Source organism: Nelumbo lutea, chromosome 2 (genome assembly GCF_056320005.1).
Source record: "Nelumbo lutea isolate HS-2025 chromosome 2, American lotus-T2T, whole genome shotgun sequence".
Taxonomy (NCBI): Eukaryota; Viridiplantae; Streptophyta; class Magnoliopsida; order Proteales; family Nelumbonaceae; genus Nelumbo; species Nelumbo lutea.
Window position 1 is genome coordinate 71,993,780 of NC_142685.1, and position 25,789 is coordinate 72,019,568.

General features: G+C 39.0%; 1 protein-coding gene across 2 annotated transcripts in view; it reads right to left on the reverse strand.

Moving 5' to 3' along the window:
• Positions 1–607: 607 nt before the first annotated feature.
• The window catches only part of LOC148871480 (uncharacterized), a 35,054-nt gene continuing 9,872 nt past the window's right edge, over positions 608–25,789 (reverse strand). For both annotated transcript variants that reach the window (XM_088970963.1, XM_088970964.1), the window contains exons 4-12: positions 24,303–24,480; positions 23,956–24,184; positions 7,847–7,986; positions 7,314–7,603; positions 6,464–6,676; positions 5,887–6,372; positions 4,416–5,078; positions 3,100–3,642; positions 608–1,042 (exon numbers count right to left, since the gene is read on the reverse strand). In XM_088970963.1, the coding sequence (XP_088827089.1) occupies positions 824–1,042; positions 3,100–3,642; positions 4,416–5,078; positions 5,887–6,372; positions 6,464–6,676; positions 7,314–7,603; positions 7,847–7,986; positions 23,956–24,184; positions 24,303–24,480 (2,961 nt within the window). In that variant the 3' untranslated portion in view covers positions 608–823. The remainder of the gene's footprint in view (positions 1,043–3,099; positions 3,643–4,415; positions 5,079–5,886; positions 6,373–6,463; positions 6,677–7,313; positions 7,604–7,846; positions 7,987–23,955; positions 24,185–24,302; positions 24,481–25,789) is intronic.

Consider the following 25,789-nt stretch of genomic DNA (forward strand, 5'->3'; position numbering starts at 1 on the left):
ATAGCAAAAAGGATCTTTTATCCTAAATTTGCTCAAAATTCTCATATTGAAACGAATTGTGTTTTGTTGTACATATTTGTATTTGCACTCTTTCAAAACTAAACCAAAGGTAAGTGGTTTGATGGCTAGACCCTATACGGTAGTGAGGGTTTTTTTTACTAGGTTTTGGCTCACCTCGAATTACCTAGCATTCTAGCAAATTAAACCTTAATAGGACAAGCTAAACAAATCCAACGTTCTGAGAAAATCTGCTTTCCAAAATATAGGCATAAACAGGCCACCCAACAACAATTGAAGGCAAGGTTCAAAATATCAATATTTACCGGCCGATACATATTGTATCAGGGTTTTGACCAATTCAGGGAACCGGCCCCTCTGGACCGGATTTGAAAAAAAATACTACCAATACTGCCTGGCGTATTGGATGTATCAATATTTTGAACCTTGTTTGAAGGATAGAATTTGAAACTGTTATTGGAGAAGGCCCATGATCTCCAACACCTGAACCCAGCCAATTCACAAATGAAGTGTCGGACTCACAAGAACCAGATTACGAATTAGTATTGGCTTTGGCTTGTTGCAGAAGGAAAAGAAGGGAAGAAAGAAATTTTGCTAAATCAATCATATTTAGTTCCACCCAGATGGGTGGAGAGTCTAGGAGCTACAATACAATTGACCTATATAACCCATTCCTACATGTAAAACAAAACTGAACATAAGGGTGAGATTATTATCTGTACAATTGTACAAACAAATTTACAAAGGGTTAAAGGGAAAGAATAAGAAAGGTAATTACATCTGCCCTCAAAATGCATTAAAAGACCTACCCTTGGTTTCTAACAAGCTTAACACTGCTGTAGAAACGTTTTAGATCCTTCATTGCCATTTCTTCTATTTGAATCGAACGGATTGATGGAGTGTTAATATCTGGTTTGAACCAGCGGTTATGGCTAGCAGAATCTGATGGAGAGCCCTGTCCAGATGAAACAGAAAACCCAGTAGTTGTTTTCTTTGGGATGTGAGAAAGACCATGATGCTTCTCCTGTTCAGAAAACCCAGAAGAGGTTAGCAGCAATGTGCTGCATATAACAAAAGGACTTGCGCAGTTGCACTTACAATGTCAAGAAAATTGACCATGATACCAGAAACAGAACCATTACGCACACTGACACACTAGGGTGGTATTCAACAATAATTTAAGGCTTTGTTTTTTATTTTTATTTTTTATGAGAAAAGGTAAAGGATGAATGTATTACTGAAATGGAAGGGAGAAACTCCCACAAGTGCAACTGTACACATGTTAATCACAAAAACAAAAAGTATGTTCGCTACAAAAAAATAGTGAGTCGGCTGATTTTTAAACAAAATCAACTGCCACATCAGTAAAATCAGTCTGATGTGGAAGTTGTTTTATATTGAAAAATGCTCCCTAACTACAACTTGAATGTTTTTTATTTCATTGATTTTCAAATTGTCAAATCTGCAAAACAAAAAATCAGAACATATTCTTCGACTGTTTTTTGTTTTGAAAAGCAAAAACAAGTTGGTTTTGTTTCAGAAAACAATTCATGTTTTTGAAACCTGAATTTTGGAGTATAGATATTAATGATTTATGAAACAAGATATTAAATCACCAGGTGAAAATGTCCTTTAAACCAGAAATTCAAAGACAACTTTGTGGAATCAGTTTTGGAAACTAGTCACATGTAACCAAGAACATGTTCTCTCTGTCTGTTTACACAATTCACATTGGAGAACCCCACCCCACCAGTTTTGGAAACTAGTCACATGTAAGTTCTAAAATAATAAGGTCTCACACCTGGTTTGGAAGAAAAATACACACACATTGATTGTTTAAAATGAAAACACAGAAAAAATGTTCTTTGTGGTGTAGCATATTTCTTTCGTTGTTTCCACCACTGAAAATAGAAACATTTCTTTTAATTTTTTCGGACTGAGTGGATTAGTTCACCTTCCTAGTATGACCCATGAAAACTTTAAAGCATTACTTGTAAGAGTCTATTCCTCATACCTAATAATGGCTCACAACAGACATGCTTAAATGAGTTTGGCTGTGGCCCAAGTAACTTGCCACATGGTACTGCTTATGTAGGATGTGGGCTAAAAAAACTTGCCATATGGGTATTTACCATATAACAAAAAATGCACTTACTAACACCATAACTAGAGGAGATACACAATCATCTAGTGTGTCAGATTTACACTGGACTACTCATGATGTTATGCTTGCATTAGCAAAAATTACTTCCTGGTTGGGAACATTGGAATTTGTAATTTTCAGAAAATGGAGGAAATATGCGCTCCAGGACCATGTGGTTTGTGATAGAGGGGATCATTCTTAGCCCAGCCTAGAAGGCCAAATCATCTGGCCCACAAATTTATGGGCCTAGGCCTAGGTTTTGTGTGAAGATCCAGTATTGACACCCCGTATACTAGATGCTAAGCCCTGCCCCCCCCCCCCCCAAAGCCCATGATCATACCTACTCTGCTCCCAAAACCACAAACCAATATCCCGTAATGCAAAATTATGATTGTGTATCAAAATCTGACGAAACATGAAAACCACAACCTGAACTCCCTGCAACAAGGCAATTTTGTATATTGATTATGTGGTATCCCTCAAAACAAGAAAAACAGAAACGTCCTAGTTGGGGAACAGCCCTTAGTCCGAAAGCAAGTTTTATAAAGTGAGCGGAAGATGCATGAAGTTGAAATTTTTTAACACCAGCAATCAGGAAGTTTAAAGAGTTTCAAACAACAAAAGCATGAGTTATCTTTTCTGACTTCAAGCCTAAAAAGTGTATTTTGCCCATTTTCTTCCTGCAGCAACTTTCTTTTCATGTTAACTCCTTTTTCCCTTTTTCACTCAATGTAATAGAAAGGATATCTACACCAGAAAAGGTTCCAGTTAAATCAGCCTGGTTTACAGAATATCATTTGGGAGTTTGTTGGGCCAATAGGGAAAACTGATCTGCCAAGAGGTTTAGATGGCCGGGATCCTTTTTCTCCCTGTTAATGAAAGATTGAAAACACTATAAATGCTTAATGTTCCGAACATAAATATAAAAACATATATACCTGCTGCATTTGGATGTCACGAAATGATGCCGGGCTAAAGATGGGAGAAGTCCCAGAAGTAGCCCAAGGAGGTGTGCTTTTCTCTCCATCAGAAACTGATAATTCACGAGTTGATGCCACAGCAATTGGGAGGGATTTCATCTTCACTGGAAGAAATGAACCCAATCGAATTTGCCCACCACTTCTTACCTCGCAAGGAACCTCAACCTCATCCATCATCCTCCTACTTGCCTGACTCTCCTTTCTTTTGCTCTGCTCACTCTGGATCTCACGGAGAGCAGGTCCTTTCAAAACCTTTGCCCCACCCCATGCAGGGCCCTCACTTTTGAGTGTTAGTGATGAAGGACCAACGAAATTGGGAACATCATCAAGAGCACCACTCAAGAACATTGAGAGCCCTCCTTTCCTGTTCTTCTTTTTGGTCAAAGTTGAAAAGGAGTTGATGTTCTTTAAAGATTCAGGAATTTCTTGCTTCAGTCTGCAGGGAAGAAGTTCCTCACTTATCTGACTGCTCCCAGATCCTTTAATTTCCAAATCTTCCACCTATCAGAAGTCATAATGCGGCAAATTTAAGCACAATTACTGAATATAGATGAGAGAAGTTAAGCTTTCAGTACGAGCGGATGGGTGTCATTTTCAATCTGTGCCCACATTTGAGGGGATTATGGGTTTGCATCAGAAAAATCTTACAAAGGAGGCATATCAAAGAATACTAAATCCAATCTATGAACATTTTTCTGGATTACCTCTCTCAGTTTTATTTTTTTCCAAAAGAAATGGGATAAATTAAGTCGTTAAGACTGATTTCAATACATGGAAACCCCCATTTGGGGTCCATTGAATATTAGATCTAAACTCTTCCATATGCATCATCATTTCTCTCAGTTCTTTTCCTTTTTCCCTAAAGAAATGGGATCAATTAAGTTGTTAAGACTGGATTCAATATATGGGAACTCCCAGTTGCGATCCATGAATATCAGATCTCAAACTCTTCCATGTGCACCATCAGTCTTGTCAGACTCAGACCAGACAGAAAACCAGAATACAAACTGGGTCAGGTTAGCTCATGCGGACTGTAAAAACCATCAATTAACTGGGCCTTACTGCCTTAGAAAAGTCATTGGTTCACCAGATCACCGGGTTACCAGTACAACCATCTGGTTCTGTCTCAGTCTGACAAAACTGTGCACCATGTTCCCATTATTCAGTTTAGACATGATAACTGTTATTACTCAGACAGTTTCACTCAAATCATATGTGTGGAACCCATCAAGAATTGATAAACAAAAGGTGCATAGGAAGCTTGAAAAGCTGACCTTTTGTATTAGCATGTGAGAGACCTCAACATCCAGAAAGCCCTTTACAGGGTCTGGTTCTAAGACAGCCTCACAATGTCCAACAGCTGCTTCTACCTGTGTCACCTTCTTACTCTTTCTCCTTTGCTTTCTTGATACCTCAACCTTGTTACTACCTTTTCCTTCTAGAACAACTGGAGATGATTCTTTCTCTTGTGTCTTCACTGGAACACCAAGCTCAGAAAGCAAGCTTTCAAGAGTTGGCCTCATCTCGAGTTTTGCAATTTGTTGGGCATCAAGGGGATGGCCATTTGATCTCTTAGCCTCAAGTACCTCAATCTGCTGCAACTTTTTCCGCAGAGCTCGAATTTGTTTCAAAATAGCTTGGTTGGCACCATTATCAGACTCCAAAAAGCAGTCGGAGTGCTGGGGAAAATTAACCCTCAAGACAGATTTTGCAGGATTGTCACGAATCTTAAGGCATTCGCTCTCATTATCCTCCTCTTCACTGTTAACAATGACAGGAAAAGTAGCCGTTGCAGTTGGGAGCCTACGGTGACTCCATGGCTCAGAGGACTTTGAATCCAATATTTTCTCTAGATTAGCAAGAACATCTAGTGATGTGCTTGCAATGGTCTGTGCAGCAACTGTGAAAATATAGTCAAGATTGCGAATAACCATATCCTGCATGGCCACACAAATTTTCAAAAGTATGAGCAAATACTTGAGATAAGTAACCTGATTCCATTATATGAAAGCATGTAAATTGGAAAATAATGAGAAATACTTGTCAGGATGGAAGATGGAACATCAATCTTCCCTGCCTCTACAAGTGGAACACATGGAGGAGAGTAGGAGAGCAGGCACTATTGTTTGATTTGGGGAACCCAATAGAAATATGGAAAACAAAATTGAGCCAACAGAAAATTTTATCCATTTTTTACCATAGGTATGTGAACAAAATATGGCAGATGGTTCTTAAAGGGTAATCAGATGGTAGTACTCATCTAACCTATTAAAAGTATTCAGGAAAATTTTATTTGACTGGAAAAAATGTCCAAGCATACGTGTAACTTTTGCATCAAAATATAAAATACAGGCACGATTGAAATATTTTTTTGGTTAAAAGATTGTCGATCATATATTACATATTAAATGACATCTCTGTACTGGATTCCAGCAGTATTTTGGAACAGAAACGTTTTACTTTAAATTTCATTGGAGAAGTCAATGAAGTATGAAACATTAAATGCATAAGATTCATAAGGGATACAAGCCTGCAAAGCAGAAAATCAAAAGCCCAGATCAAGGGCATTCTCATAACACGTGCTGTGGGATTTGTCAGTGCTCATTAACAAAGGAAACTTTTTATATGGTTCATGCTTATCAGTTCCCATTTTCCCACCTCGTGAAAGTAAGCAAGAAAATCAAGCGGTTGAGTACAAGTACATAGATCCCCAGCCACTGCCATTCATAAGATATCAATACTTACCTCACAATGCTTCTTCAGGTCATCTGCTCCTAGAGAATCTGCAATTTCTAGTAATTGCAAGGCATTCCTTGGTTCAGCCAGAGATAGTGCAGCAACTCTTTCACAGAGACTCCTTAAACTTGGTGGGTGTCTGCTAGCCACATCATCATTTTTTACAGAAGACACTGTTCTGTTCATTTGCATTCCATTTAAGTCTTCATCTATCTCTTCTAATTCATAGTCACCATCTAATTTCAGATTCTGAGAATTCTCCGCAATATTAGGAGGATAAACAGGATGGTAAAAAGAACAAATAGTCAATAAATGTGTTTCACCAACTGCAACTGAAGTAGCCCGCTTAACACCATGTAATCGAGTTGGAAGAGGAAGTTCGCCCTTACATTTCTTCCCATCCCACATATAAACATCACCTGTAGATGTAACTGCAGCAGTCCAGTACTTCCCTGCAGAAATACTTACCAAACTTCTTCCACACATAGAATAGAGCTATATGTAATATCCAAGCACGGCAAATGGTCAGAAACAAATGGAAGATGATAAGAAAAGAATAAGATCCACACAATAGATCAAATCAAACCTGTTGGCATCTCAGATCAGGATCAGAGGAAATCCAATAAAATAGTGCACCATCATCGGTTAGTGCCATGCTGTGTGCCATTCCTGCAGCTACTGCAATCGCATGAAGTCGTTCCATGCGATGAAACTTTAGTGGTTCAGACCCACTTTTTTTTATATTTCTAGCAATGACTACACGTCTTGGGGTTACAAACCGGTGACCCCAAGTGAATATCTGCCATCCATAATGATCCAATGGACCAAGATGCAAAACCATTACAAATATTAGCATGTACCATGAAATTCAGAATTAAAATATAGTCAGTGCAGTAATCAGCTAGATGAAATGCTTACACTAGAAGCAAACCTAAAAATCTATATTGAGAGTAAGACGTGGGCCAATATAGGGATAATAGTTTTCTGTAGAAATAGAAAATAAATCAAGCACTCAACAGATTTGAGGGCCCAAAGCAAGATGTATTGAACTGAAATCCTAAGTATTGAAAAAGTGTGCTGTGTGCCAATTGCTGGGAAATTGTCCAAGATTTTGAAAACAATAATTTTCTGTATAAATCAGAAAATGAAATAAAGTACTCCAAAGATTTGAGTTACCCAGAGCCAGAGGTATGAACTGATAGCCATGATTTAGGTATTGAAAAACTGTCAAATATTTGGAATTTGCCTAAGATTTTATACTTGAAATGATTGACATAAGACCAGACTGAATTTCAAGTACAGTAATATGAGAACCATCAAAATGAAAAGGCATAAGATTGAACAACATCGAAATAGGGTATTTACAAAAGAAAAAAAAAACATTGAAATAAGGCCAGAAATATTACTCAGATTAGATGTAGAAACTAGAACGTTACCTCCCCATCAGCCCCTAATACTATTGTATGATACTTTGCCGCTGAGACTCCTGAGAAGACCTTTCCTTTCAGGTATTCAACCACCCTTGGAGTACAATTTGAAGCTGAATTGGAAGTACCATAACCAAGCTGGCCCTCCTTGTTGCATCCCCATGTGAATATTTCACCTGACTCAGAAACCACTGCTGTGTGCTTATTGGCAGCAGCAACAGCAATTATCTTTGTCTTAAGAGAACTAACACGCCGTGGTATGGGTTGGCTATCCACGGAAGTATAACCAAGTTGACCCTCTGCATGATTTTATCAGAATTAAATCCTTTGTTTTCCAATTAGATATATATGCAATAACATATTAACAGAGAAGATTTTCTCTTTTCAAATGCAAGAATCAAATAGGTACAATCAAGTCTCTTCACCCTGCCCCACCTCTTAGCAGGCAAGCTACAAAAATGTTGACAAGGAATTCAAGTAGCCCCCCATTACCAGGTTTACAGCTTTACATCCATAGACATGAAGAATGCCCGACAGTTTACCTCTATTGGACCCCCAAGTGAATACTTCTCCACCCTCAGTTGCAACAACAGTGTGATGCTTAGCAGCTGCAATTGCCTTAACTCGTCGAGATCCCAAACCACAAGTCACCTGCCGGGGAGTAATAACTGCAGCTTGACCACTACAAAACAATAAAAGTTAGCATTTTAACATGAAAGATAACAGGTCCTCACCACCTTAGGCACTTAATTTGCAATAAGATGAAAAATAGCAGTTTCAATAAACAGTTCCTGAAATAGAATATCCACATCATTTTTTGTTTTGATAAATGAGAGAAGTTTTATTAATTCAAAAAATAGTAGTACATTCAGCCTAGGAAGAGGCACAAGGTGTTACCTCCCCCTAGGACTGAGTCATAAACGCTAAACAAACACAAGCCTGAAACACAGTTACAAAGTGGCCCAAAACAGATCTCCCCTTGACACCCCTTGCTTGGCCAAAGAATCAGCCATTGCATTTGCTGATCTGCTGACCCACTGAAACCTGACTGACATATTCCTTGTCAGCCATTTAACTTTCTTTAACAGATCCATGTAGCCCCAACAAGCTGTCTCTGGACATGCCAACCAGCCCACTACTACCTTGGAATCCCCTTCTACTATCAAATTATTCACTCTAAGTTGATTGGCCATCTGTATACCTTGTACCGCTGCTAGTATCTCTGCCCTTACAGAATCACCAACACCCACTGGTCCTGAAAACAAAGACAACATGTTGCTATCCTTGTCATTATGCATTCCTTAATTTCAGCAAGACTTCTTTCCTTTTCTTGAAATATTCTAGCATTTCTCTCCTCCCATAAAATCCACAAGGTAGCAGCTCTGATACATTACCACATTAGCTTCCCTCTTTTTGTCAATCTCCCAAAGGCAGCCGGAATGAACAGCAACCTTACTTCAGAGGGCAAGTTCCACCTGCACCCAAATAGTGCAACAACCCAGTTCCAAATATTGGCAGCAAAAGAGCACGATATCAGTAAATGGTTACAGTCCTCACCCTTCACTTTACACGAAGCACCAATTTGGGGACAAACACAATTAAGGTTTCTTCTTTTGCAAGTTTTACCACCGTATTGATCTTACCCAAGTAGGCTACCCAACAGAACACTGCTATTTTAGGAGGAATTAGCCTTGACTAGACCTCTTTAATAGGGAACACCTGCAAGGAGGGGTTGGAGCAAAGGGCTTTAAAGAAAGAAGCACAAGTGAAGGAGCCAACCGAGGTTAGAGACCAAACCCTTTTGTCCAGATTAGGGGGGTCCAGGCACACTGTGTCTAGAAGCAACAAGAGCTCTGAAACACAAAGAAGTTCTTCATCCCTTAACCCTCTTCGAAACCCAAAATTCCAGTTTAAATCCAAAGAGCGAACCGGGGGGGATGGTTTCTTTCTAAAGAGGGAGATGGAATAGAGAGAAGGAAAGTGGTCTTTTAGGGGTTGAGTGCTCACCCAAATATCTTCCCAAAAAAGAATGGAGTTTCCAGAACAAGCACCGTACCTTACAAATCTGAGGAACTCTGGGAGAATGCCATAAATAGCCTTCCAAGGTATTGTGAGCGAAGCCTCTCGGGATACCTCCGCATCCCAACCTGATTCAGAACAGCCATGGATACTCTTCACTACTTCATGCCACAACCTCTCCCTCTCCAAGGGCCACCTCAAAGCCACTTACCTAAAAGAGCTTCATTCTTACTCACCACATTCCCTAAGCCTAGGCCTCCTTCATTTTTGCTTCTACTCACCACCTCCCACCTAATCAAGTGATCTTTTTTCTCTTCCCTAGGTTCCCATAGAATATCCACATCATTACAATGCAGAAGAGTATCAAAGCATCCTTTTGCAAGCTCATTGTAAAGAAATTCTTATAATCTCCAATCCAAGTTCAACCGTACTTCAAAATCTGATTCTTATCAGTAGAAGAAATGCGATATGAATAAGCATTCTCTTTCTTTCCCTAAATGGAACCATTAAACTTCCTCAATAAGAGCTCCTTTTTGGCAAACCTCTGGGCCAACTCATCTTTTTTTTCCTGATTGGAATGGAGGTAAAAAAAGTGGCAGGGTTTCCTTAAAGAAAAAACCAAGGTAACACTCTGAGTACACAGGAACCCAGCCGTGCATTGGGAACATCTCCCCATGAATTTAACATACATGTATAAGAGATTCCCGATGTATGGCTGGATGTTGTACTCTTAAAGTATTCACATGGTTTTACTTTTAGAAGATCCAAGCTTGGTAAAAAGGGGTGGTATCCCCCCACATATAGAATTTTTCTTGATAGGGAGAATGTATGGACAAAAATACCCAAGCCTAAGACCAATGCAACTAAAACCTATAGGCCTACAGTCAAGATGCTGTTATGTGAAGCCAAATCCCATGAACATGATTCTAGTTTATTTGTCTAGCTCAAGCAGGATCTATGTGCTGAATAGGAGATTCTCTTAATCAAATTAACCAAAGACTTAGGTATCATTTAGCAATTCTTTTTAGAAAGATCTTCTAGCAGTCCAGATGGCCAAAAGCAATGTTTTAAAACACAGAGGCGTGACACGAGGCATTCCACTACCTAAAGGCGTGAGGCATAGTTCAAAACATAAGAGGCGCAAGCCTCCCAAAAACAAGGAGGCATAAGCCTCCTTAAGAGGAGGGGGTTAGGAGGAAGGAGGAAGAAGAGGGAGGGGGATCTCATTTTTTCTTTACTTTTAATAAAAATCTTTTATATTAAGAAGAATAAAGATGCATAGCACTAATTGAAAGGCGATATTAAGAAGAATAAAGGCGCAAGGCGAAGAACGCCCTTTTTAAAGAAAGGTGCAAAAATACAAAAAAAAAAAGCTAAAAATCATTAAAAAAATCAGAAATTTCAAAAAAATGCCAAAAAATTCAAGAAAATGCAAAAAAAAATCAAAAATAGTAAACATAATATTAATAAAAAATATAAACTTAAATTTTAAAATTAATGTTTTAAAAAACATATAATCTAAAATTAAAATACATAAACATAACATGTAAAGCATTTTCAAATGAAAATTTAAAAGTAAAATCAAGCATATAAAACATTTTCAAGCATGTAAAGCCCACAATCTCTTTTTTTCCTCAATTGTATTACTTCAAGTAGCTAATGTGATGTAAAACATATTACATTCCTGATTCTACGAGTCGCCTTTGGGCCACGCGCCTCGAGGCAAGCCCAAACAAGTCCATGTTAGGGTCTTAAATTCTTAATTCTCACACAAAAAATAATGATTTTATAATTTTAATTGCCTTTTAAGAAGATATTTATGAACCTAGCCACTTGGTTCAAAAAAAAAAAGCAAAAAAGCATAAAACTTTCAAAAGGTACACACCTTTTGAAAGTGTTGCACCTAGGACCTAGGCAAGGTGCCTCCCCTAAAATGAGCCTAGGCACGACTGAGGCGCACCTTTTAAATCACTGCACCCAATACCCATCTAGCTGAGCATAAAAATTGGATGTGCCCAGCTTGCCAAAGTTATTTCCAACTTAGGTGAGACAGTTGACTAATTGGTCTCTATTAAAAGCAAAATTTATTAAAGATAGTGAGCTTAGTTCTAAGCCTATGAAATCCAATAAACTTAAAATTGTTTACAACCCAATTAAATGGGTTGGCAAGTGGCCTAACAAAACCCATTTAGATTAAAAGAGGTTTCTCATACTGGAATTCCTTTCTTTAAGTGGGAGGCCAAGTGCCTATCACCTACAGAGAGCGGTAATTACATAACTACTTCAATCCCTATTTAAGTTCTTGGAGGGAGGCTTCAACCCCACTCCTTTGAAGAAAATATTTTAGACAACCACAATCTTAGAGGGAACACAAGTCCACGGTGAAGAGAGAAGATAAGTTTTGTGGAGAAAAGGAAGATACTACTCTCATAGGTAGGTGAAGGGAAGTCATTCTCTGCAAATATCTCCTGCAAATGTCTTCTATTCTCTCTTTCATTCAATTTGCAAATTTTCCTTGTAAGAAAGGAAGTAGAGGAAAAGAAACCATCTACAATCAAGTGTTTCTACTTGGTTTGTTATAGCACCTCTACCAAAACAGGCCAAGGATTAAACCATCTACAGCCTTGCTCCCAAAGGCTGATTATGGCTCCCTTCAAATGCAGATCTTGAGATTGGAGAAATGAGGGATAAAAATTGTCTACAGTCCAATATTTAATCTGACTGACTATGATTCCCTTCATACATGCAAAAGTCCAGAAGAATGATGCCATATTGCCACCTATGATCAGATTTTTATCCGATTGATTATGGCTTATTGTGAAGAAGAAAGGAGTGAAAAGGAAATGCTTGTATCAAGAAAAACAAAGAGAGAAATATGATCTTGTAAAACTTCTTGGTGGTATTTTCTATTTCTCATTCCTATAAACTTGAGATATGTAAAGAAATGTAAACAGAACCAGTGTTTTCAACCCATTGTTGATCCAGCTGGTTGAACTGTTCAAAACCATCACCAAGCCATGATTCCGACCATATTTGACACGACATATGAACACAACACAAAGTCCTTGGGTTCAGGTTTATCTTAATCATGTTCGTGTCTAAATCATCTCAACCCATTTAACACGACTAAAAACGTGTCAATTTTGGGTTGACCCACTTAACTCCAAAATTATCTATTTATGACACAAAGTTTCAAGTATTAGATCATGTATATTTGGATGAAATACTATTATGGTAGGTAAGTATGACATTGAATGGTTTTCATGAATTTGTTTAGGTAATGAATAATTGAATGTTTTTTATTAGTAAAAGCTATTTATTTTTTAATTTAAACAGTTTAATCGTATTAATTTGGGTAATGTGAGTTGTGTTGCATTACATGTGTAATAAACAATTTGCACTTGTTTGAAAATTTGGCACGATTAATTAACCATGTTGTGTTCATGTTGACCCATGTATCCAAATACTCCTTCCTCGACACAACATGAACACGACACAAGAAAAACCGTCCGACTCAGGCAGTTGGACCATTGACCCAATGACTAGGTCACGAGTTGTACACTAAATGTACATGCAAATTCCAAATGCCATAACTTTGAGCTCAAATGTCCAATTGGGGTGATCTTTTTTGTGATTTGTGATTTTCTATAACTTTTCAAAATCTGTCCTAAGACACTTTTTTTTAATGAATGACAATAAATTTTTAATTCAGAAGCAGATTTAGAGTGAATTCATACAACATCCCAGGGAGAGGTGTGAGCTGCAGCCCCTCCTTGAATCTTACAAGTAAACTAAGAAAGAAAAGCAAGAATCACAACTAAGCCCAAAACAATTCTTCCCTATTTATCCCTTGCTTAGCTAACACATCTGACAAAGTATTTGCTGATCTCCCCACCCATTGTACAGTGACCAACATATTCCTTGTCAACCAATCAAATTTCTTCATTTCATTCTTGTACCGCCACATAGCCTCTTCAGGACTTTTCAACTAGCCCACCACCACTTTGGAATCCCCCTCGATTGTTAGGTGGTGTACCCCCAGCTGGTTTGCAAATTGCATTCATTTCATTCTTGTAACGCCACATAGCCTCTTCAGGATTTTTCAACCAACCCACCACCACTTTGAAATCCCCTTGTTAGGTGTTGTACCCCCAGCTGGTTTGCAAATTGCACCCTTTGTGCAACAGCTAAAAGTTCTGCCCTGATGGAGTCCCCAATTCCCAAGGGACCTGAGTAGAGCAACAAAATCTCTCCCTTCTCATTTCTCAAAGCACCCCCCATTCCGGATAATCCTAGATTACCCATGCTAATTCCATCAAAGTTCAACTTCAGTGAGCCTTCGGATGGAGGAGACCAACTTGTAATTGATATGTCCTTTAGAGATGAACACCTCGCTACTGCTGACCAATTCCTCCAAAGGTCATTAAAGGAGAATTGATGAAAGATTTCCAAGGTCTCCAGCCAAGGTACTATTTAACACACGGTCTTTCAATTCTTGACTGCACCCTTCCTTTTCTTGAAAAATTATAATATTCCTTTCTTCCCAAAGAGTCCAAATCAAGGCAGCACGAGCACATCTCCACATAATTCTCCCTATTGTTGTATGCCAATAAAAGGTAGAATGGTTGAAGAACGTGTGAACTTCTGCCAGTAGACTCCAACTACTCCCAAACAACGAAAGTAGCCAAGCCCAAAGGTCTGCAAAAAAGGGACAAGATATTAATAGGTGATAACAATTCTCACCGTGAGCTCTACAGAGGATACACCAATTAGGAGAAATACAAAGGAAAGGTCTTCTCTTTTGTAGGTTATCTAGAGTGTTTACTTTCCCATAGAATACTTCCCAACAAAACGCCATAATTTTTTGGAGAACTGGCCTGCACCAAATTTCTTTGACAGAAAGGGTTGGTGAGTAGAAAGTTGAGAGATGGACTTGAAGAAAGAAGCAGAAGTGAAGGTTCCATTGGGTCTAGGAGCCCATACCCTCTTATCTGGCTTGGAGGGATCCAAACAAACCTGATTAAGACAACCAAGCAAAACAGAAAGAGCTTCAATTTCATCATCCCTAAGTCCTCTACGAAACCCAAAATCCCAAGTAGGACCTAAGGGTGTTCCCAAAGGTGAGAAAAATTTTGAGACCGCCTTTTTTTTGTACAAAGAAACAGAAAATAGCGAAGGGAACAGATCCTTTAAAGGTGTCTCCTACCCAAATATCCTCCCAAAAATGAACAATGTTGCCAGAACAAACTTCATACCTGATAAAATTGAGGAATTGAGGAAGGGTGTTGTGAATGGCCTTCCAAGGTGTTGCTAAGTTAGCTTGCCTTGATACACCAGCATCCCATCCATTCTCTGACCTCCCATGAATGCTTCCCACCACCTCAAGCCACAATCTCTCTCTTTCCAATGGCCATCGCCACAACCATTTCCCTAACAGAGCTTGATTTTTTCTAGTTACCCTCCCAAGTCCCAAACCCCCCTCTTCTTTACTTCTGCACACAATTTCCCAATTAACCAAGTGATCCTTTTTTTCTTGTCCCGGCTCCCATAAGAAATCTCTCATCAACTTCTCCAGTTTCCTAGCTTCCCTAATTGGTATCCTAAAAACAGACAAAAAATAGGTAGGTAAATTAGCCAAGGTAGCTCTTATTAGGGTAATTCTCCCTCCTAAAGAGACATAATTCCTCTTCCATGAGGCTAATCTCTTCTTAAACTTTTCTATCACTGGGGTCCAAAATCTACTCTCCCTAGGATTTGCCCCTAAAGGAAGCCCTAAATATGACATAGGCCAAGAAGAGGTGGAACACTCAAGACACTCCGCAATAGCCTCGACTCCCCTACCTCCAAATTTATACCCGCTATGCAGCTCTTTTCCAAATTTCTTCTCAAATTAGAAATACTTCCAAATCCTTTGATTCGGTCCTTTAGGTTTGCTACCTTTTCGCTAAAACCTCCTTCACAAAAGATCATTAGGTCATCTGCAACCTGAAGGTGGGTGACGGGGACTTGGTGTCTCCACCCCTAATGGCATCTTCACTACCAGCCTTAGTAATGATCCTACTAATCACATCAGCTACTAAGGTAAAAAGGAAGCGTGAGAGTGGATCCCCTTGCCTGACACCCCTGCAAGCTATAAAAAGTCCCTCACCATACCATTTACTAGAACGGAGTAGTGACAAGTACTGATACACCCAAAAATCCAACTACACCACTTGTCCCCAAATCCATATTTTCGCATAACCTCTAATAGAAACTTCTAGTCCACCAAATCATAGGCCTTTTCAAGATCCAATTTACAAATGAAACCTCTCTTACTAGACCTTTTCATTTCCTCCACACACTCATTCACAATTAAGATCTGATCTGTTATTTGTCGCCCTTGAATGAAAGCCCCCTAGGTTTCACTAATGATAGAAGGGAGGACTGTTTTGATCCTCAACAAGAGCACTTTAGCCAGAATTTTATAGATGCTTGTCACCAGACTAATAGGCCTATAATCTTTTGGGTGGTTGACATCATTCTTCTTAGGTATCAAGGCCAAAAAGGGGGCATTAATTCCAGGGCTTATAATGTGATTGTCTGCAAATTCCTTAAAGACTTCAACTAAATCCTCTCTCAACACCTCCCAACAGTCTTGATAAAAACCCATTAAAAAGCCATCTGGACCTGGAGCCTTGGATCTATCCATTAGAAAGACAGCTTTCTTAATCTCTTCTTCCTCGAAATCCCTTTCTATCCACCTTGCCACTCCATCATCAATTCTTGGTCATTCCACCCCTTCCACGACTACTCTCTCACTCAAAGGTCTTCTATAAATCGATTTGAAGTGGTCCACAAATTTTTTGGCTATGTCATCCTGGTTGGTAATCACCTCCTCTCCTATCTCTAGCTTGGTCACAAGATTCTTTCTTCGTCTCCCATTTGCCAAATCATGGAAAAATCTAGTGTTCCCATCGCCCTCCTTAATCCACTTGTGCTTAGATTTTTTTCTCCAACTGATTTCTTCCCTTGGTAACACCTCTTCCAAATCCTTTTTCGATTGTCTCCTTAACACTTTGTCCTCCTCGATCAACCCATTTTGAGATTCCTTCACATCCAAGTTATATATTTGAGAGATTAGGCACAACTTTTGCTCCTCAATTCTACCAAAATGATCTCTATTCCACTCTTTTATTTTGGCTCTCAACCTTTTTAATTTCTTATGAAACTTGATCCCCTTCCATCTTACCCCCCTCTCCTCCTCACCAAACCATTCCTTCACTTTTTTCACAAAATCTGGATGGGTAAGCCACATATTTTCAAATCTACAAGGTTTGGGTCCTATAGGAAAAAACTCAGTACATATCTGGATAGGACACTGATCAGAGGTGACCCTGGGTAACGCTCTAGCAACCAAGTTTTCCAAACTATTCTCCCAGGCAAGGTTAAATAAGAATCTGTCCAACTTCGAACACAAAGGGGTTTCCTGAAAGTTGGACCAAGTGTAACTGGCTTGCAGCAGAGGTATTTCCTTCAGTTCACATTCTTCAATAAAACCATTAAATTTCCTCATGCTTGTTGTAATTACCTGTTGGGGATTACTGGTTTCATCAGAGAATATAATGACATTAAAATCTCCGCCCAAGCACCAAGGGTTGATTGCATATAGTTCCTCCCACATCTCATTCCTCTCTCTATAGGAATTAAGGCCATAAACATTGGTTAAGACCCATACACACCCATTCTCTACATTCTTACACTTAATGGAAACTGAGAATCTGCCTATCAATTCTTCCACTACTTCCACCACATCCTCCCTCCACAGTGTTACGATCCCCCCCCAGGCTCCCCAAGAAGGAGACAAGCTCCAACCTAAACCTCTAGACCTCCAAAAACTCCTCACCCATCTCCCATCTAATTCCATCATTTTGGATTCTTGTAACAGCACAATATCGGGTTTTTCCCTTCGAAGTAGGTCTTTGATCACCCTTCTCTTTCTTGCACTCCCTAACCCTCTTACATTCCAAGTAATAATTTTCATCGAGACAAAATAGCAAATAAAAAACCCATGAAAAGGCCATAATCTCCTCATTTTAGGCCCTTCCTCCTATCCCCTCTACCACTGAATTCTAAATCCCCCTTAATGTCTGAGATTAGCCTTTCCACTTCAGATCTTTTTTTCTTCTTTGTTTCTTCCCCCCCCCCCCTTTCCTAATACAATAATCATCCTTTTTCTTTTCTCCATCATTTCCAACCAATGTTTGAGGAAGAATTTTACCCTGCTCACACTTATTTTGGCTATAGAATCTCTCTAAGAATCCTTCCTTTTTTTAGTTCCTCCACCATTATACAGATCAACTCCTGAATTTTGTCCGCCTCCCCCTTACTACTTCCTTCCATCACCCTCTCTCCTTTCACTATCACCCTCTCTCTTGCATCAGAACCTCCTGGATGGGAAGCTGGAATATCTGTTACAGGCATAGCAGACAAGTCAGTACCTAAAAAAGAATTGACACCCATACCTGGTAGGACGGGGGTAGGACTAGAATCGCTAGAATTGAGTTGTTGATAGGAGACAAATGGTTTTAAGGCCTTTCCCCTTTTGGCACAAAGTTGTGAAGTAGACAGTGAAAGAATCACTTCCTGACGACCTACCCACTTGGAAAACCTTTCTCTGTGTTTCCGACACTAGAATACCCACATCCATCCTCGGCCGATTCTTGTCCCTCTCCACCAACATCCTGTAATTCATTAGACTTAGGGTCAGCTCCCTCGACGAAGGGAAGAGGAGTTTTCACAGCTTTAGGACCATTTTTTTCACCATTTATAGTCTTCCGCCACCTGCCTCTTCAATCCCTTCCTCTAAAAACAACTCTATATGCAAACTTTCTATTTCAAGTAAATCATTGTTGTCTTTCGGAGACAGACTTTCCAAACTTAAAGTTTCATCTCTATTAGAATCGTCATTGCTGTTTTGTTCACTCAACCAATCTTCAAACCCTGTTCTATTCAAATCACTAGGCTTCAGATATCTCAGGTTGCGCCTATCTGGTGAGAGACGATTCACCAAGTTGGATGGGACCCACTGTAGAGAGACTCGAGACTGAGTCTTGAGATTTTGCGCCCGAATTGTTCGATCGAAAGGAGGGATTCGGGGTAGAAGAAGATAGACGCTTAATCTCGTCTATCAGCTCATCCCTCCTCCCAGTCACGTGCTTACTTAAAGGGTCCCTTGGCCCATCTGTCTTATAATGGGCCTTGGGCTCAAAACTTGTAATATAAGAACCCAACTTTAAAGCCTTTACTTGAGTTGCCTTCTCCGGCCCACCAGAAAAGGGATCCACTTGATTGGGCCCATTTTCTAAGTCTTTTCCTCCCACGTGACCTCTTAACAAATCACGCCCCCCTGTTTTAATGGTCGAACCAGCAACCCTCCCTGTCTAAGGTTGCTGGTTCAGCCCTCTCCCTTTAGACACTGGTATCTATTTCCCCTGACACCACCTGCACAAAGATCTGCCATTTGTCAAGCCTTTTCTTGCTTTCTACAGGTTCGACCTTCCATCTACCCCAAAGCTTTTTGGCTTCCTAGAATTTGTTGGCCCTTTTTAGTGAAACATTCCTTCCCATTTGAATTAACCAATCTCAGAAGTCCACGTAATGCTTCTTCTTCCTCCTCCTCCCCTCCTACCATACAAGCCTCCTTCCACAGCCTTGCTTCAACGGAGGATGCTAGCCACACAGAGACAAAACTCCCATCTGTTCGTACCTCTACCTTTCGTGGAATGTCTTCTGGCTTCACACCACTTAGCAGGATTGCTACTAAATAAAGATCGCCCTAGAAAGCTCCTTTCAAGATTCCTCCACACAATACTGCTATAGACTCTGCTACTTCTTGTTTCCATCGATGAAATGGCAAGCCTATTACACGCACCACCACACCATCTTCTACAAATAAATCCTTGGAGTTGGATGTTGGATTCCATTTAAAGACTGTGAATGATCTGAAATCAGCCTGAACATTGATAGCTGATATTTCCAATTCATTTCTCTAACTCCAGGGGGTGTTAGAATCCTCGTAATGTGGAGAGAGGGTTTATTTGTTTTCTAGATGATTGATGAGAGAATTATTAGAGCTATTTTTGGAAATAAAAACCTTGAACCAATGCCCCTTCATATTTTCGGCACACCTTAAGGCGTCATGTGACCATTACCAAATGGAAGTTCTTGATGAAGGGTCGATTAAGTAAAACATATGCAAACCATATAGGTGTTTTAGTACTATGCAAAATAAGAGGGTAGGTTTTAGTAAATACATGAACCTATAAAGGTTGTTTAAGTAAATGATCCAAATAAAAAACTGAATTAAAATATATAAATTAAACATAAAATAATACATATATACATATATTACATGTAAAAATAAGTATACATTATTTTATTAATAAAATACATATATATTCATATATATATGCATATATGTATATATTACATATGCTGGCATGGCATGATCTGACCCGTTCAACCCAGATGATTGAATCGGTGACCCACAACCCAGAGGCAAAAATGGTTCAGCCTCCAGGTCTATTTTTAAAACCCTGAATGGAACTTTCTTTTCAAGAATTGCCACATTTCTTTTTTATTTGTTCTATATGTTCGTTTCTCCAAGTCCGAATCAAAAGGTGTTCTCTGCTCCCTTGCAACAATGTAATTAATGGGAACTATTCATATGATTCCCTAACCAGACCTTACCAAATATACATCACTCAATGGAGTGAATTATGTTGAATGAAAATTTCTTAAAATTTTCGCACCTACAGTCTACTTTCTTTTGATTAGTAACTTCAACTTTACTGCTTATAACGATGTGTTACAAAAGAAATGTAAAATGATTTATAATATGAATTTATACAATGAAATGCCTCAGCACCCCTAACTTGGTAGATCAAAACTGTGTACCATGCCTACGAAATCTGCAATACAGCCAGCAGTGTGACCCTAGTAGAACCCCATTTGGATTATTATGCTATATTACCATCTATTGAGTTATCTAGATCAACATGATTGTTAATAGTTTTTGGTTGCGAATGATGGTAGGCACTATGAGGTGTGGTTGTGAAGAAAAATTCATGGCTTCAGATCCAGATACTATAGAAGTGGAGAGATAGGTGAGCTTTGAATGGCCTCCAATGGGCTTTTCACAAGCAAGGAAATTAGGGGTGAGTTTATTTTTGTTCAATTTCAACAAGTCTTATGGTGATAGGATATTAGAAAGGGAGAAGAAAGGAGTTTCAGATGTGAATCAACCCAAAAGGAAAAAGAATGTTTTAATCTGAAAGTAGAGGAAAAGAGAAACGAAAGCAGAAAAGAAGAAGAAGAAGAAGAAGAAGAAGAAGAAGAAGAGAAGAGGAAGGGAGAAGGAGAAGAGAGTTCGATCAGTTCTCTCTCCTTTCTCCTAATCATTTTTATTAATCTTCACTTAATGAAAACAATTACAAAGATGCTCTTAATGGGGCGGCAGCTCATAACATAACATAACATAAGAAAGGAATAAAAAAAATTAACAGGCCCAAATGGGTCTATACCATCAAGTATCATGCTGATGGATCTATTGAGAGGTTTAAAACACAGGTAGGTTGTTAAGGGGTATACACAGATGTATGGGGTGGACTACTTGGAGAGATTTGCTCCTGTTGCTAAGATGACCTCCATGAGGCTTTGTTATCTCTAGTAGCAACTATTGATTGGCCCTTATGTCAGTTTAATGTAAAGAATGCCTTCTTAAATAGGGATTTGCATGAATAGGTATGCATGTCCCTTCCTCGTGAGATATATGGTACTGAGACACGGGAAAAAGTGTGTAAACTAAAGAAATCATTTTATGGCCTTGAACAATCACCTAGAACATGGTTTGAGAGATTTCAGGCAGCTCTTGTCAGTTTCAGGCTTTTAGCCATACCCAAACACAGTCAAATTGCACCCTCTTTGTCAAGAGGAGAGGCTACTTCTACCACTTTCTTGATTGTATATGTGGATGATAATGTTTGGTGATGATGTGCAGGAGGCAGAAAGTCTCAAGAGGTTTCTCAATACCAAATTTGAAATCAAGGACTTAGGGGAACTAAGATATTCTTGGGAGTTGAGGTTCCTAGATCCAATGATGGCATATTCATTTTCCAATGCAAGTATGTCTTTGATTTGATTACTGAGACAGGCACACTTAGGGTTAAGCTAGCGACTACACCCCTTGATTTGAATTATAAACTGTCTAATTCTGACGAAGAATTGTTGGATGATAGAAGAGTGTTTCAGGATCATCGTTTACATTTTGGGGAAGAAGCAATGGAGAATAGGTTCGTGGAAGCTGGACATTGGCAGAGAGCCTTGAAGGTTGAAGCTAAGGAGCTACTTTTCGAAGAAACAAGAATCAGGGGTGTGCTGAGTCTGAAGATTAGGGAAGCAAAGAAGGCAACTGTGTTCTTGAAAGGCATGGATGTGATTGACTGGGTTGAGGATTTCTTCAGTGGAGCAAACATCAAAGCAAAATAGCCAAGCTGGAAGGAGTATGGAACTGGAGATGGTACATGATACATGTTAGAAAGTAAGAGGAATAATAAAGGTTCATACATTGCTCTTCTGGAATTTTTTTGGAAAGGGTAGGAAGCAGATGGTTTGTTTTCCTGAAGGTAGACGGGCAAGGCTGCAAGGAGGTAGGTGGATTGCTAAAGGAGTTTGTAACATGCCTGGCAATAGCAGAAAAGGAGGCCCAGAGAAAAGAAGAGAAGGCAACAAAAAATGCGGTTAAAGAGGAGTATTTGAAACAAGATCTAATTGCTTTGGCAAAGTGCAACGGTCAGAGCAGGGTGCTAGCATACACTAAAAGGGAAGATTGGGAAAGCAAATATATTATCCAAGTTAAAAGTCAGGTTAACGATTGGAAGAGGATTGCAGACCTGCTGATTTGTAACTTGAAATTAAAAGGATGTTTCATTACAACCCCCTTTGAGAGCTGCAAGGCAGTTCTTGATCTGGCTGAAAATGAATTAGATGTGTCAGCAGTTAATTTTCAGTCTACGTATGGGCGAGTTACGATTGCAAGGTGGAGGCCAGGTTCTAACTCTAAAAATTTCTTTGTTAAAGATGAAGTTCTGGTATGTGTGTTAGGACTTCCTTTTCACCTAGGGAAGCAGGAGATAGCTGAATCAATCGCCCATCTTTGTGGTGCGACTCTTGCTAGCACTTACTGGAGGGGTCTTCATTCTGCAGCTCTTCTTCTCAATGGCGTCAGGCCAGAAGAAATACCAAGAAGAAGCAGGCCTATGGAGAGAGGCTCGCAAGGAAGAAAATGAAAGGGTTGAAGAAGCAGCCTTCCGTGGTGCAAAGGGATTGGGGAGTTTAAACCAATGTTTTAAAACGCGGAGGCATGAGGCGTAGTTCAGAATGCAAGAGGCATAAGCCTCCCAAACACAAGGAGGCATAAGCCTCCTTAAGAGGAGGGAGTTAGGAGGAAGGGGAGGAGGATGAAGAGGAAGCGGGGATCTGATTTTTTCTTTATTTTTAATGAAAATCTTTTATATTAAGAAGAATAAAGATGCATAACATTAGTTGAAAGGGGGGTCTTGTCAAAGCGGAGGTGAGGATACTAATTTATGGTGGATGAAGGAGTGGAGGTTGGCAAGTATTTGGAGGAAAAACATGAAGGAGGTTAGGATGTGAAGACACTTGTAGATAGGGATGTGGAGGTTGGTAAGAATTTGGGATTATTTTTCTTGGATGGTGAGGCCTTAGCTAGATGAGCTTTTGAAGAATTTGAGAAAAGTAGGGAGAAGAGATGTAAAAAGAATTTGACAAAAGTAGGTGAAGAGGGATAGAACCAGACTGAAGGAGGTCAGGAAGAGGAGCTCAACAGGGAGGAATGATCTCGTCTTTGCAAGGTCTGTTGGAGTTGTCTTGTTTTCTTTGCTCTGTGTTAGTGTGGCAGAGAATTGCTGTTTCTCCGAGTCATGTCTGTTTATGTGGATCTCATGTTGGGTGTGTGTGTTGTATCTGTTGTTGAATTTGTTAGGTTTCTTCTTTCTTTTCCCAGGTGATGTCTCGCTACCTTCCCCTTGTTCTTTGTTTTTGTTTTTAATGAATTTTTATTTTATTATCAAACAAAGAGAAAAAAAAAATAGAAGAATATCATCCATCTAGGTCCAAATAAATAGAGTAGTCATTTATGTCTTTCATAGAAATTAATGAAGTAGGAAGATAAAGTTTAGCACACCAAAAGATAAGTAATGATATAGATGGACAGGTTTGATAAAAAAAATGATATAGATGGACAGCTAAGGTGATCAAGCTCCACTTTTTGTATGACACTTTGACGTGCTGCAAGGGTGAATATGGTTTTCCATTCAACTTCTGTCATTATGTTAATAAAGACTTTTTTAACTAGTATTATGCCGATAAGGTTATAATATGTATTTACCAAAAACGAAAACATAATTTGTCCAAGGAAAAAATAAAGAGATTAGTAGATAATAGATAGCATTTACAACAATTACAAGAAACATAAGGTACAGATGCACAACAAGCACAAGATAGAAGAAAAGACTTTGTTCATGAGTGCTAAGGTTTCCCAAAAGGATTTTGTAGTTACAAAATTCCAAAGTACCTATGGATATCAAAATCAGGTTGTCCAAGGCGACCACCCCTTCCAAATCCCCAGGTGTACATTTCTCCACGAGCACCAACTGCTACACTATGAAACTTTGCAGCAGAAACCAACTTAATATAAGTTCCATGAAGTGAATCAACTTTACATGGCAATTTTTGTATATGTGCATTTCCAGTTCCAAGTTGATAGTTGGCACCACTTCCCCAACTGAAGACCTCCGTAACAACTAAAATCACAGTGGAATTCATCAAATATATCACTATAACCAATCTATGCCCAATAGAAAGATCAATTACTATATAAGCATAAAAGGTTGAAACTGTGGCTATTCCAGACAGGTTTACCTGAATCACATCCATTCTCAACAACCTGCAACACAGGTCCAGAAAGTAGATCAACAGGATATCGACATTTAGAGTCTTCGAGTGTAAGAGAAGCACCAGATTGAAGAAGAATGCTTGCCACAGCAAGATGACCAAAATGAAGAGCCCTGTGCAAGCTACTCCATCCTGACTCTCCATCCTAAGAGACATAAGGTGAAGGATCATGCAAACTGAGAAGAGATTCACTTGACACATAAAATCAGGAGCAAAAGATATCCTGAAATGTTTAAGAAGCTTTAAATATTTTATAAGAACAGAACCAATGTTTTGGATCCCAACACTTAAGAAGTCAGAAACATGAAACCTGACAGTGGACAACTTCCATTTTCAGCATATTGCTGCCCCAAGTATATCTCCCTGCCAACACCTTCCACTTCAAGATTTCTTAAGTTTACTTGGCATACATAGCATAGTATAGGGAGATAAACACTCCCCCCAAGTGTGTACACGAAAAACAAGCATGCATCATATCATTAAACACTTATTATTATGAAAAATGTGCACTCATATCAGCTAAATTAAATAATAGTTGTGCATAAATATATATTATTCAACTGTACTAGTCATTTAGTACAATTAAATGTTACATCAAGTAAGGGTTGATGAAATGTGTTACAACTTAGAATTAGTACAGGTAGTATAAAGTTTTAGGAATCCCTGTTAAAAAGGAAAAGGGTTGAAAGCTGAGGAACAATGGAGAAAGAGCTGGAGAAAGGATGGACTAGGACAAAGTGGAGAAAACAGATTTTGATTGAGGCTAAAACATTACACCAGGAGCAGATCTCTCTAGAAGGAACAGTTTGAAGGTTCAAAAGGTGGGAAAAGGAGTGCTATACCAGGATAGTAGATGCATAACATGGTGGAAGGGATTTGTAGAAAGAGCTCTTTTGGTAGAAAGGAGAGTCATTGAAGGGATGAATGCAGCATTAATGAAAAAAAAATTAAAAAAAAAAAAAAAAACTTTTTGAGGCATAGAGAAGAGCAAACAGAAGTGGAAGGTTCATTCAACTAGTATAAAATTTTTGCAAGGGAAGGAGACAAAGTGTTTGTATTCTGGAAGCAAAAAAAGGCATCCAGATGGAAAGTACAAGGACAAAAGCTGCAGGAATATATGGAACTCATTTTTCCTGTAAGATGAATTGACTAAACACATTCAGGAGGATGTCCATGGTGTATGTTGCTTGCTGATAACATTGTTTTAATTGATGAAACTAATGAAGGTTTAAATACGAAAGAAAGTTCATGGACAAATACACTAGAAATAATCAGTTTTATAGCACGAAAGACTAAAACAAAATATATGATCATCATCATCATCCAAGCCTTATCCCAACTATATGGGGTCGGCTATTAATATGAGTTCGGCAAAAGTTTTAATGCCGACTGCCAACCTGATGCAACCCCCTCCTTTATATGGACTTCGGACTATTGATGTAAAACAAGCTCAC